Source organism: Podarcis gaigeae, assembly GCF_964106915.1.
Source record: "Podarcis gaigeae genome assembly, chromosome: 15".
Lineage (NCBI taxonomy): Eukaryota > Metazoa > Chordata > Lepidosauria > Squamata > Lacertidae > Podarcis > Podarcis gaigeae.
In genome coordinates, this window is record NC_139692.1 from 16919017 (window position 1) to 16933106 (window position 14090).

General features: G+C 48.9%; 1 protein-coding gene across 1 annotated transcript; it reads right to left on the reverse strand.

Moving 5' to 3' along the window:
• Positions 1–926: 926 nt before the first annotated feature.
• TAGLN (transgelin) lies at positions 927–10683 on the reverse strand. Its single transcript, XM_083714160.1, has 5 exons — positions 10539–10683; positions 5660–5865; positions 4218–4389; positions 3025–3127; positions 927–1587 (listed from the first exon to the last, which is right to left on the reverse strand). Exons 2-5 carry the CDS (start codon positions 5837–5839, stop codon positions 1443–1445), a joined length of 600 nt encoding a protein of 199 aa, XP_083570286.1. The 5' UTR covers positions 5840–5865; positions 10539–10683; the 3' UTR covers positions 927–1442.
• Between the last annotated feature and the right edge of the window lie 3407 nt (positions 10684–14090).

The window sequence follows — 14090 nt, forward strand, 5'->3', positions numbered from 1 at the left end:
AGCTTGGACTTCGTTTTGCGTGAAAAGTGGTTGTTGCTTGTAGTTATATACCGGTAATTGCAGTATTTCATCAGCTGGTGTCTTGAGCAGCAACCTCTGGAAACGAAGGGCTAAAAACCGGTGCTGCTCTCCCAAATTATGTGGTCCCTTTTAACTTCGTATTTCAGCTGGTTGACTAAAATCACTTATTTTGGCTGCTTGATCCCTTATTTTTGAGGCTGCTGGTCCCTTATTTTCAAATCTGTAAGTTGACAGCTATGCCCAGGAGGCTGGGCAGTGAGCTGGGGTCGCTTTCCCTGTGCATTTTGGAGGAGGAGAGTTTGGAGAGGCACCTCCAAGCAGAAAATGCAGGGAGTAACCCTGGCCAATTTGAAGATCCTTGCAGCTATTGAGGGAAACCAGCACACCAGAGTCTCATGTTCAAGGCTAGGAGGTTTTTAAAGTGTGCATTTTTTCCTTGTTGCTGTGTTTTCCCTCTCAACACTGAAAGGGAAGTTCCCAAGAGGACTGCCGCCCTTTGGCCACTTTTCTCTGCCTTTCGTAGAATTGTAGAGTTGGAAGGGACGCTAAGGATCATCGGGGGGCCCCCTGCAATGCAGGAATATGCAGCCGTCCCACACAGGGATCAAACCTGCGACCTTGGTGTTATCAGCACCACGCTCTAGCCAACAGAGCGATGAAGCAAATAGCTTCTCTGGGTGCTTTGGCAACGGCTCGGCCTGCCTTCCTAAAGGGCTCAGCCTACACCTGCTGGCTTTAGCACTTTGCCCAGAAGCAGGGAAGCCCCAGGGGCCAGACTGAGGCAGTAGCTAAAATGAGGAGGAAATGGATTCTTTAGGGAGTTTGCCCTTCTACTCCTGGCATTATAACTGCAGCAACAGAAAGGCACAGCAACAGATACCCAGCCAAGAAAACAGCCTAAAAAAAAAGAGTCATTGTTTTTAATGGATGAACAACAACAAAGTACAAAATGGGTGAGAGGCACACTCCCCTCCGCCACTTACGTAGAGGTCTTACTTATGTGCAAGTTTCAGCCACGTTCAAATATGCATCAGGGACAAGGTTTTCCATTGCCAGGGCTTCAATATCCCCTCTCCCCTCCTGCCCTTGGCTTTGTGAATGGCCACTTCCTCAGCTTTGCAAGGGGCAAAAGCAGCAAAGCAGCGAGCATGCAAGGGACTGGCATTTGGCGTGGAGATGAAGCAAGCAGAATGCTTGGGGGGGGGGGCTGTTGCCATGTCGCAACCTTGTAAGAATCCTCCTGCTCCCAGGTAGTAACTTCTGGGGCAGAGTTAAGGTGATTTTGAAAGGTTCTCCCAAAAAATTCCCAGTTGGCGGCCGTTGCTGCCCCTGCGGCATGATTCGTCGGCGTGGCATTGGGGCTCTTTGTGCAGGAGCTGCAGGGCCAGTTCTGCTAGGGGGTGGGGAGGGTTGCATCCTGCTTAGCTGATGATCTGTCGGGGTCGGCCATAGCCTGTCATGCCTGCCTGCGAGGCACCCTGGTTAGAGCCCATTTGTAGACCGATCACGTTCTTGCCCTCTTTCAGCTGACTGTCTGAGAAGTCCCGCCGGTTCTCCTGGGCTTTCCTGCAGGAAAAAAGAGAGGAAAACAGGGTTAGCAATCTCACTTCTTGCAGTACTCGCCACTAAGGTTGGGTGATATATTGGCCCAAAGTGGTTTGAAGTCCATATCGTGGTATCGGTTTCTCATATATATATATCATTATGCATGCGTGTGCAACGCAAAAATCACAGTGTGGGGGATAGCGTGAAGCTAGCCAATGTTTCTCTCAATTCCTGCAGCCCCTGTTAACTCTGACAAATGCTGGAGATGTGGGAGTAAAAATGCGAACTTAGTACATATGATGATTAACTGCCCGATGTTAAGGTCATTGTGGTGCGAGGTGAGGATATATATAGCAAGAGTAATAAAAAAAATGTTATTTAGGGGAATTGAATTTAATTATAAATTATATACCGGAAATGTGGGAGTTTACAAGGGGTTAAAAAAATATGGATGTACCGTGCCATATTTGAAGCAAAAAAAAAAAATTGTTTTGATGAATTGGAAGAGCCGCAAAAAGATTCCATTGAGCACATGGATTGACAATATGGACAGACTAGCCACATACGAATGAACTGCATGTCGACGCAAATTAAGAATGGATAAATATGAAGAAATCTGGAAGGAATACTTAAGTGATAAGGCGGACAGTGGTGGGAAGTAGGGGGAGGAGAGGTGGGGAAATATTGTTAAAATGGTGTAGTTATAGGTATATCAGTACTCAAATCTGAATTGTTAAATTGTGTAATTAGTGTTATTGTGGTTTTTGTTGTATGTGTTTTTTGGTGGTTTGTATTGAAAAAAATGATTAATTTTTTTAAAAAAAAAACTGCAGGAGGCAGCAAATCACAAGACAAATCACGGGCAAAAATCATGATGCAGGGAAAACCGTGAAGCCAGCCAGTACCTCTACATAGCTCCATCCTTGTTTCAGACATCACAATACATTGGTATATCATCATGTTTAGCTGGTGATGTATCCCAATGTTGAAAACCAGATATTGCCCAGCCCTACTCATCACCCCCCAAATCACTATCCTGCCCCCTGGGTTTTTTATTTCTTTGTTTGTTGGAACATTAACACAAATTCTGCATCTGAATTGATGTCTATTGTTCAGGAATCCCTTTTCGTGCAGAAATCTGGCTGCCAAAGGATGAGTTTCCACATTATAGCACTGGGGATTTGGAAATGGAAGCATTCACTAGATGAATGCTATAGTCATGGCAAGTTGAACTGAATTTGAGTTCCATGACCCTTGTGAGAATTCTGTCCAAGTCTAAATGGGCAGAATGCCTCTTAGTACCCTCTCCTAGAAATAATGATTGGCGTTCAGGCAACTGTTGCGCTCAGATTCTTCTTGTGGCCTCCAACTGGGACACGAAAACAAGATCGCTTTGGGCCTGATCCACCTGCTGCTCTTCTTGGCTCGACTCCGCAGAGAGGCTCAGATGCCACTTACTTCATGAACCAGGAAGGGTCTCCACGATACTGTCCATCGTTCTTAGTCACAGCAAGGCTGCCCAAGGCCATCAGCGTCCTCTGAACTGCGGCCATGTCCTTCGCTAGGATGAGAGAGAAGGTGATTATTCTTAGTTTGGGCTGAGTCAAGGCACCAATGGTGTTTTCAAGAGCCACAACTCACTAGCACATTGTCTCTGTTCTTAGGGATGGGAAAGCTTGAGTCATAGTAGTCCAAACTGAGCTGGACGGGCCAAGGATCTGGTTCTGCTCCAGGCAGCTTCCTAGGCTCAGGAAGTAAACCAGGTGTGCAGAGCCCTTGGTCCTCCAAATGTTGCTGAACTACAACTCCCACCACCTGTGGCCACGGATTATGCCTGCAGTGGCTTATGGGAGTTGTAGTTCATCAACATCTGGCAGGTCAAAGGTTCCAGGCAGCAAATCCCAAAATCTGTTCCAAACCAGTTCAGGCCACTGCCAGATGATCCAGGCATGTCTTATAGGCTTCAGCCCCATGGCCAAGGATGAGGAACCACCCTTGCTGCTCTCTCGTCCTACTTCAAATGCTAAGTGTCTTTTGCCTGGCTTGAAATGCGTCCTTGAACTCGGATCGTGCCTGTGGCTTGTCTGGGTGGAGGACAGAGAGGGGTGCATGGGAGTTTGCATAGAAGCTAGCCTACTGTACCAGCTTCACGTCCATTGCTCCACCCACGTTTGCCTCTGGCCCCACCCACTACTGGCATGTAAACCCCTCTCCCCAAAAGGTTGGCCAGAAGGGAACTGGAAATGGCTCCCCATCTCTTGGAGTCCAGGCAGCTTCTACCTAGACAGAGCTTGAACCTAGAAAGCCAATATTCCTCCAGCAAATGTTCAGCCAGGTAGAATATTCCAAAGGAGGGGCAAAAAATGTTAACAGAGGTGTGAACCTGAATGGGCTCTAGATAGTTGGACTGCACTGGGTTCGTGTCCTGCCTTGCTTTTGCACCGTCTGGGAGATGCCGCTGCCTGCCTCTCTGTGTGTTCACTATACAATGACACTTTCCTTTGCATTATTGCCATGAAGGCAAACGTCATGCCAATTTTACAGGGGAGAGGCCAAGAGGCATTTTGACACTCATTCCCTTCCACTTTTTGTGAGCTCTCTGTTGCCTGCTCATTGCCACCTGCCTCAGAAGGCCTTCCTTATCCTCCCACCTTCAAACAGATCAACCGTCTGGAAAATGTCCGTCTTCACCACACCGTAGTCCTCTGCCGCCTTCAGGAACTGGGCTATCTGCTCCATCTGCTTGAAGACCATGCTAGGAGGAGTATCGGGGATCTTCACAGGCTTGGAAGCACAAAGACTGTTGATCAACTTGCCTAGGATCTGCCAGAGGAAGCGAAGGGAGCCACAGTCACTCAAGGGCTTTGAGCATCATATGTCACTGGAAACCCCAGGGCTGGCCCTACCATTAGACAGAATGAGGCAGCCACCTCAGGTGGCAGGTGCCGGAAGGGAGGCAGAAGTGGATTCCCCCCAGCTCTTCTTTGTGATCCCCCACCAGCTATTTCCCTCTGTTGGAGGACAGAGCTGTGCACACCACACAGTTTATCCTGGGTCCCCTAAACCAGCCTGATAGCTCAAGAAGAGTCAGCTGCCAATCCAGTTGGCTTTTGGATGAGGAGTGTGTGAATGTGATTGTGTATGATCTCTGCCTGGATAGCTCATTTGGTTAGAGCATGGTGCTGATAATGCCAAGGTTACAGGTTCGATCCCCATACGGGGCAGCTGCATGTTAATGCATTGCAGAGAGTTGGACTAGGTGATCCTCAACGTCCCTTCCAACTCTATCATGCTATGATCTCAGGCGGCAAAATGTATTGGGAAACCCCATAAGAGAGACCGGGGTCTCCCCTATTTCAGAGAGTGACAATGACAAGGAGCAAGCTTTGTAAGACCTCACACATAATCCTGGTTGAGGGCATGTGTGGTTGGCTGGTTTGATTTGACAGACTGGTTTCCTCCTGGCTCAAGGAAGCATTTGCGTTTGCAAACCCTGGAGCAGGTCAAAAGTGTAGCTGCCAAAGTGGCCAAACAGAACGGCCCCCGGGATATGGCCTGAAGGCCCAGGAAGCCACCCTCTTACTGAAGCTAAGCAGGCCTGGGTCTGATCAGGGCTTTGGTAGGTGAGTGCCTGGGCACAAATCATGCTGCCTTCAGAGATGGATTTAGGGGAGCGCGACTGGTTTGGTCACCCTGGGAGAGGAGCCTCAGGGGCGCTGCTGGAGATGCCGCAATTATGATTTCGAACGGAGTGTGAGGGGGCCATTTGAGACCCCAAAGTCCACCATTGCTGCCTTGGGCTCCACGATGGGAAAACGGTGGGCTGCAATTGTAAGAAACCAATGGACTGATGGAGGCTGCCTGCACACCAGGGCTTCCATGGGCCTGGAGTCTTTGTTCCCCCCATTCAACATGGGAACCCCACGATCAAATAGTGGTGGATGAGGGGCTCACAGGATTAGTTGGGCAGTTTAAGAGAATGCTCTTCATGCCCCGAGTCACTGTTTCCTTTGCCATTACACTACACAGTCCACAGCTGAGCCCCGAGGTCAGGGAGACAAAAGGACAAGCAGGGGGGATGTTCAGTGCTTACAATGCCATTCTTCAGCCAGACTTGGAAGCCCAGCCTGCCACGTTCGGGGCGCCCCACATCTGCCCCACACTGGAGCACAACCCACTCCACTAGTCGCTCTTCCAATTCATCATCATATTTCTTCTCAATCTTGGCCTGGACGTCTCTGCTCAGGCCAAAGGAAGGTCCTTTGTTTGCCATGCTTGTTGGAGAAAGAGGAGGATAACCTGGGAAGACAGAAAGAGAGGTGGGCAGGGAGGTGAGGTTGGGTCAGAGAAGCCGGGAAGTGGGTTCTGGGAGAATGGCGGATGCCAGGAGTGTCCTGCCCCCCTGTCCCTGCCCCACAGAGCAAAACATGGAGAGCAGCTGGGGTCAGGAGCATGGGAATGTGATCAGCAAGATAGGCAGCACCCTCTGCATCCCAGAGGGATCTGAATTAAGAACCATTCCCATTTCCCCATCTGTGTACATTTGTGGGTGATGAGTAAAAAGGTAAAGGGACCCCTGACCATTAGGTCCAGTCGTGGCCGACTCTGGGGTTGCGGCACCCATCTCGCTTTATTGGCCGAGGGAGCCGGCGTACAGCTTCCGGGTCATGTGGCCAGCATGACAGAGCCGCTTCTGGCGAACCAGAGCAGCGCACGGAAACGCCGTTTACCTTTCCACAGGAGTGGTACCTATTTATCTACTGGCACTTTGACGTGCTTTTGATCTACTAGGTTGGCAGGAGCAGGGACCGAGCAACGAGAGCTCACCCTGTCACGGGGATTTGAACTGCCGACCTTCTGATCGACAAGTCCTAGTCTCTGTGGTTTAACCCACAGCACCACCTGCGTCCCAGGTGATGGGGAGAGATGCATAAACTTTATTTCTGACTGTAGAGAAAAGCCCAAAGAACAGATAAGGTAGGGTTGCCATATCTCAAAAGGCCGAGACACCGCCAGCCCCATTCCTTGGCTTGGGCTGGCAGCGGTCACAGTATGCAGAGGGGCCTGAGCCCAAGCCACGTGCAACCCCCCCCAAATAAAACTAACCCCCCCAAAAAACCCCTGGACATTTGCATGTTGGCCCCCCAAAAGATTACATGTCTGGGATTTCCCAGATGTATTGCAACCCTAGATAAGGCATTTGCTCAGCATTTCTGTCCTTTCCACACACACACACTAAAAAACCCCAGCTGCATCTGGGAAACTGCCAACACTGTGCTTAGCAACCTTTGCTAGAAAGAGGATGCTACAACAAGGCCACTGTGTAGAAGGCGGAGGCCCAAAGTCCTTGTTTGTAGACCAGCATGACCCAGAGGCTGTTGCCCTCTAGTGCCCTTTGCTCTCCATCTGCCCCACCCCTCTCTTGCTCTCCGGCATCTGATGGGAGGACAAAGGTATGCCAATAGTTTATTCCGAAGTAAAGAAGAGAATCCTCATGGAATCGTCCCGCCAGAAAGCGACTTCCATGCGCGCTGGTGAATCATGCACACCAAGACCGGCTGAACGGCTCACGCCAAATGCAGAAGTTGCACATTGTCACATGCAGATGTCACCAAATGTACAAGTTCCACAGCAGGTCTTTTATTCCCAGTATTGAAATGTTCAGGTCCCAAGTAAGTCCGGTCTTGACTGTAAGCCTTGGCTGGTGAGACTGATGCCTCAGAGCCCCACATTAAGTGTTAAATGGAAGCTGGGCCTGGTGGCGAGGCAGTGAGCCTGGGATCTTTTGCTCTGTCTGGCAAGGCGCTGGTGTTCCTGGGCTTGAAAAGCCTGGGACTCGCTGACCCTGGAAGTGGGGGTGAAGGAAGGGTGTGCTGGCTCCGAGCTGAGGCTGCGAGCTCTCTTATGCCAGCCAAAATAAGTGTCCATGGTGGGGAACCTGTGGCATCATGTTTGGAGTGTTTGACTAGGACCTGGGAGACCAGAGTTCAAATCCCCACCCTTTAGGTGTGACCGTGGGACAGACAGCCTAACGTACCTCACAGGGTTGTGATGATAAAATATGGAAGGTACCATACATGCCACCTTGACTGCGTTGCAGGAAAGGTGTGAATGTAATGCGGACATAACGCTAAAATCTGCAGCGTGTTTCATGCTGCAGGGCCTTCTCAGTGGTAGTGCTCTCCCTGTGGAACGTCCTCCCATGGGACATCAAGGAGATAAAGAACTATCCAATTTGTAGAAGACATCTGAAGGCAGCTCTGTATCGGGAAGTTTTTAATGAGACTCCTTAAAGGGAATGAAAGGTGGGATATCAAATCCAAACTACTCCTCCTCCTCCTCCTCTTCTTCTTCTTCTTCTTCTTCTTCTTCTTCTTCTTCTTCTTCTTCTTCTTCTTCTTAATGTTTTGTTAACATTAAGTTTTTAATGTTTTGATGTTTTATTATGTTTTTGTAGTTTGCTGGAAGCCGCCCAGAGTGGCTAGGGAAACCCAGCCAGATGGGCAGGGTACAAACAACAACAACAACAACAACAACAACTATATACAGCATGGGTGCCTGGGGTCATCCCGCCTTCAGTGCCCCTTGCTATGGTTCTAGGAATTCCACTAGCACAGGCACCCTGTTGGGAAGACCCTCCAGTCAAGAAGCACAGCCTGGAAGGATGGGCAATACCTCACCTTTCCCAGTGGGGCTGTCAGCCACAGTCCTGGGGGAAGGGAGGTTGGAAAGCAGGGATGGAAAAGATTCCCTGTGCTTCGACACACCTGAGTAACAGCTTCAACCAGCCTTCCTTGTGCCCTGCCCCACCCCAGCAGATCCCAAACCTGTCAAGGTATGTTGATCCCTACTTTAGTGTTCCCTTCACTTTCTTGAAGTCAAAGCTCCTTGGAGATTAATTCCCTGGGGCAGAGAGATGCTTTTGCAAGTCTTTATTTCCCTGCCTGTTGCCCAGGCTCTGTTTCGCAGCCTCCATGAAAGCCAAGTTCCACATGGCACACTTCTCCGATGGAGCACAAAATGAACTGCTTGGGAATTGGGGCACACAAGCATATCCCAAAGGCTTTCCTCACAATGACCCACGGATGGAAAGAGCCACTCCAGAATATCCGAGGCTGATCTGTTAGAAACAGCCAGAGAAGCTACCAAGGCTAGCATGATGGTCCACTAGCCACATACCTGTGGCCAGAATTGGCTCCCTAGTTGCCCCCCATATATATCACTCTGCTGGTGGCCACACTCTTGGTGCAAAATAGTTTTGAACAAACAAAACACGCTGGGTATGTTTAGCCTAAAAAAGAGGAGACTGAGGGGAGATATGATAGGCATCTTCAAAGACCTCAAGGGCTATCACATGGAGGATGGAGCAAGCTTGTTTTCTCTTGCTCTGGAGGGTTGGAGACAGACCAATGGCTTCAAGTAACAAGAAAAGAGATTCCATCTAAACATCAGGGAGGAGAAACAGTAAGAGCTGTTCAGCAGCACAACAGACTCCCTTGGGAGGTTGTGGGCTCTCCTTCCTTGGAAGCTCTTAAGCAGAGATTGGATGGCCACCTGTCATAGATGCTTTAGTGAAGATTCCTGCATTGTTGGGGGTTGGACTTGATGAACCTTGAGGTCCCTCTATGATTCTATGTATAGGAAATTGTACATGAAGCATCAGTGGCAAATAGTGACTTCTGCAGAGGTTCATTCAGAGGGTACCAAAGAAGCAACGATTCTTTTTATGCAACCGACAGGCTCGAAAAATAGCACCAGTCTGTTATCAGATTTGCCTGTGCAAAAACAGTGCTTGTTCTACAAGCTGCAGCAAGTTCCCCCAGCCAGACCCTTCTGGCTACTTTCCTGCACAAAGTTCAAGAGAACTCAGAGAAGGTGCCCGATCCAGCTGCCCTTCCTTGCTCTGACTCAAGTTCACCCACCCAGCCTGGGCCACAGCCAAGGCAGCGCATACAGAAGCTGTGGGTCCCAGTTGGCCAAAGATTGCCTCTTTCTAGTTGGGGATGCTGAACGGACCACAGCAAGGGTCCCTCAGGCTCAGGAGAGTTGCTTTCTTACAGCAGCCAGTCAGATGCCTTCAGGAAGCTCATAAGAAGAGAATTATCCTTCCTTAAAGTTTGCTCAAAAGCATACCCTCCAACATTTCTCCAATGAGAATAGGGATGTCCTAGTCCATAAGATTAATAACTTTGTTATTTATACCCCACACATCTGACTGGGTTGCCCCAGCCACTCTGGGTGGCTTCCAACATGTACAGAAACACAACAAAACATTAAACAATAGAAAACTTCCCCATACAGGGCTCCCTGTATAGTTGTACAGTGGTACCTCTGGTTACGTATTTAATTCGTTCCGGAGGTCTGTACTTAACCTGAAACTGTTCTTAATCTGAAGCACCATTTCTGCTCTCATCCTGAAGCAAAGTTCTTAACCCAAGGTACTATTTCTGGGTTAGCGGAGTCTGTAACCTGAAGCGTCTGTCACCTGAAGCATATGTAACCCAAGGTACCACTGTATAGTTGCTCATCTCCTTGGCTTGGGGGTCACTTAGCTACAAGCTTTCTCCAATGAAATAGGGACGTCCTAAGGAAAAGCGGCACATTCTGGGATTAAATCAGAAACAGGGACGGCTTCTGTAAATCCGGGACTGTCCCTGGGAATAGGGACGCTTGGAGGGTCTGTATTAGCCGCTGCAGATGGAGGACCCATTTAGCCATGGATTGTCTGTGGAGTAGAGTTTGGAATGTATCCATCCCATCACCTGTTTGCCCTTCTTCCAAGAGCATGCCTGGCTCGCTACAGGTGAAGAAGAAACCAGACGCTCCTGGGACGTTCAACTTCTCCATTGCCCGCTTAAGTCATTTGAAATGTGCTGCACTGCCATCAGCATAACCAGCCCAGAAGCTCCATCATCCCTCTGCCCAGCACCCCATACACGTTTCCCAAGAACACCTAAAAAAGAGGCACTTACAAGGAGTTGCTCTGCGTTGCTCTCCTCCGATGATGCTCTGGCCACGCTCTGCAGCCAGCGGAGGCTGGGACTGGGGCTAAAAGCCTCTTCCAGCTCCTTGACCAGTGACATCATCCCCGGCCCTTCCCCACCAAGCCACCCCCACACCACTCCGCTCTCCAGACACCATATTTGGGGAAAGACTCCAAAAGACAGTGACGAAGGAGCCTTCCAGAGACATTCCCCACATGCCTAAGTCAGAGACGGTGGTTTCTGCCTGGGCCTGACCAGAGGGAGTCGGTCCTTTTTTAGGCAGGACTTTGTTCCAGGCTTTGCTCAGAGGATGCTGCGGGAGGGAGGGGGGAAGGAAGGTGGGGGGCTCTGCTCTGACCTCATCACTGCTTTCCCTCTGAAGTCAGAATACAAAGAATTTGCTAGGGTTGAGGGGCGGGAGGAATAAGGTACCAGTGAGAGCTAACCTTGTTTGAATAATAACTCTTGATTTTGCAACACCTGGTGAGTTACAGCCTAACGCCCCTCAAGATGTTGGGTGCAAGGTTTTGCAACCATCTAGTCCCTCCCTGCTGAGTACAGTGGTACCTTGGGTTACATATGCTTCAGGTTACATACGCTTCAGGTTACAGATTCCGCTAACCCAGAAATAGTACCTTGGGTTAAGAACTTTGCTTCAGGTTGGGAACAGAAATTGTGCTCCGGCGGCGCGGCAGCAGCAGGAGGCCCCATTAGCTAAAGTGGTGCTTCAGGTTAAGAACAGTTTCAAGTTAAGAACGGACCTCCAGAATGAATTAAGTACTTAACCCGAGGTACCACTGTAAAGATCTCCTTAAGATAGTAATGGATGAATATCTTTCCCCACATGGATCTAAACATCTGCCCAATAAAGATGCCCTGAAATTCTTCCGCATGAGATTAACAGGTATTGTAACAGTTCGCCAACTTTGAATCTCCAATATGATGGGAGTTTTTGCTGCACAATCAGAGCCCTCCCTGGCTCCTCATCCCCCTGTGTTTTTGACTCGAGTTCTTGGCCCTGCCAGAACAGACCGCAGCTGCATATCACAAAGTGCTTTACAAGATTTATAGTAAATAATTCTGTAAGGCAGGACACCAACTTATTTTTAATTGACATTTGGAGAACCGAGGCTGATGTGAGGGAGTGAGCTCTTCCACTAAGTCCATAGCTGAGTTGAGATTCGAATCCAGGAACTCAGCTACATTAGTGAAGAACAAAAACACTTTATACGCGTTGTTTATGTATTCTAACACTGTGACAGCAGATGGCGCTGTGGAGTTCTATTTTTGCTAACCTGATTTCTCATACAAAGTTTGCAACACATTTAACTGAAGTGCTTCTTTGATGTGTCTAGATCCAGCCCAGTTTCCAAGTCTGGTGTGGGTTTTAAATTTTTAGTTTACATAATTAATCACTGAGTGGTAAGTGGTAAGTGCTACACAAATGACTGAGAAATGTGACATTTGCAGCTTTGTATTTTCATCTGAAGCTCTAGTTGACGCATCCTTCAGAAGTAATCTTGCAGCTAGGAAAGGTGCAGGGGACACAGGTTACAAGAACCACCAGAATAATGTAAATAAAGCCTTTCTGGAGAGAAAAAATGAGGAAAGAAAGAGGACGGCTCAGGATAGTAGTCAAGCTTAATGCAGAAGTCACTGGTTCAAATCCATATCTGGAAGCAAATGCGCTAGCTGCCTTAAACAAGTCAATCTTCTCTCAGCCTCAGCCCCCACTTTAGCAACAGGGGAGCAATACTGTCCTACTTTGCAGGGCTGTTGTAATTGTGTGTGTGTGTGTGTGTGTGTGTGTGTGTGTGTGTGTGAGAGAGAGAGAGAGAGAGAGAGAGAGAGAGAGAGAGAGAGCTGCTTTTTACACTTGAAATGCACTGTACAAATAACTAAAGGTTAATAATAATAATTTATTACTTATACCCTGCCCATCTGGCCGGGCCTCCCCAGCCACTCTGGGTGGCTTCCAACAGGATATTAAAAACACAAGAAAACATCCAACATTAAAAACTTCCCTAAAAAGGGCTGCCTTCAGATGTCTTCTAAAAGTCACATAGTTGTTTAAATCCTTGACATCTGGTGGGAGGGTGTTCCACAGGGCAGGCACCACTACCAAGAAGGCCCTTTGCCTGGTTCCCTGTAACCTTACTTCTCACAGTGAGGAAACCGCCAGGAAGCCCTCGGAGCTGGACCTCAGTGTCCGGGCTGAATGATGGGGGTGGAGACGCTCCTTCAGGTATACTGTGCCGAGGACATTTAGGGCTTTAAAGGTCAGCATCAACACTTTGAATTGTGCTCGGAAATGTACTGGGAGCCAATGGAGGTCTTTCAGAATCGGTGTTATGTGGTCTCGGCGGCCGCTCCCAGTCACCAGTCTAGCTGCCACATTCTGGATTAGTTGTAGTTTCCAGTTCACCTTCAAAGGTAGCCCCACATAGAGCTCATTGCAGTAGTCCAAACGAGAGATAACTGGAGCATGCACCACTCTGGAGAGACAGTCTGTGGGCAGGTAGGGTCTCAGCCTGTGTACCAGATGGAGCTGGTAGACAGCTGCCCTGAACACGAATTGACCTGCGCCTCCATGGACAGCTGTGAGTCCAGAATGACTCCCAGGCTGCACACCTGGTCCTTCAGAGGCACAGTTACCCCATTCAGGACCAGGGAGTCCTTCACACACACCCGCCCCCTGTCGCCCCAAAACAGTACTTCTGTCTTGTCAGGATTCAACCTCAATCTGTTAGCTGCTATCTGTCCTCCAACCGCCTCCAGACACTCACACAGGACCTTCACCTCCTTCACTGGTTCACACTGATGAACACCCAGCCCAAACCCTCTGATGATCTCTCCCAGCGGGTTCAAAGAGATGTTAAAAAGCAAGGGGGACAGAACCCTGAGGCACCCCACAAGTAAGAGCCCAGGGGTCTGAACACTCATCCCCCAACACCACTTTCTGGACACGACCCAGGAGGAAGGAGCGGAACCACTGTATAACAGTGCCCCCAGGTGCCAGCTCCTAGACGGTCCAGAAGGATGTCATGGTTGATGGTAGCAAAAGTATGGTATTAAAAGGAAACAGCATACTGAATAAGAAAGAACTAGCATACTGGCTCTGTTTGCAGACAACAGGGCCTGACACTATGTCCATTCCTACCCGACCCACCCACCCACCCACCCCTGGCAGAATCTTTCACTGAATGGCTTAGGCTGCTTCACCCCAAACATGCAATAGGACTAGGTCCAAAATCCATATTCAGGAGGGGCAGGGAAAAGACTGATGGAGTAATTTGAAAAGCATAAATCTGTGTTGACTTCTGGAAAGCCCACAATCGCTGGGTGGAATAAAGTTTTAAAGCATAATTGCTTTGATACGTTTTTAACTGTAATTGCCTTTAATGGTTTTATACTTTGTTTTTGCTTTCAAACTGTGCATCTGTTTGCTCCCCTGCACTCCTTGGGGAGGAAGGAAAGGATAGAAATTCTGAAAGTAATAATAAAATTTAAAACACAACCATAAAGAGCCAGTCACACACA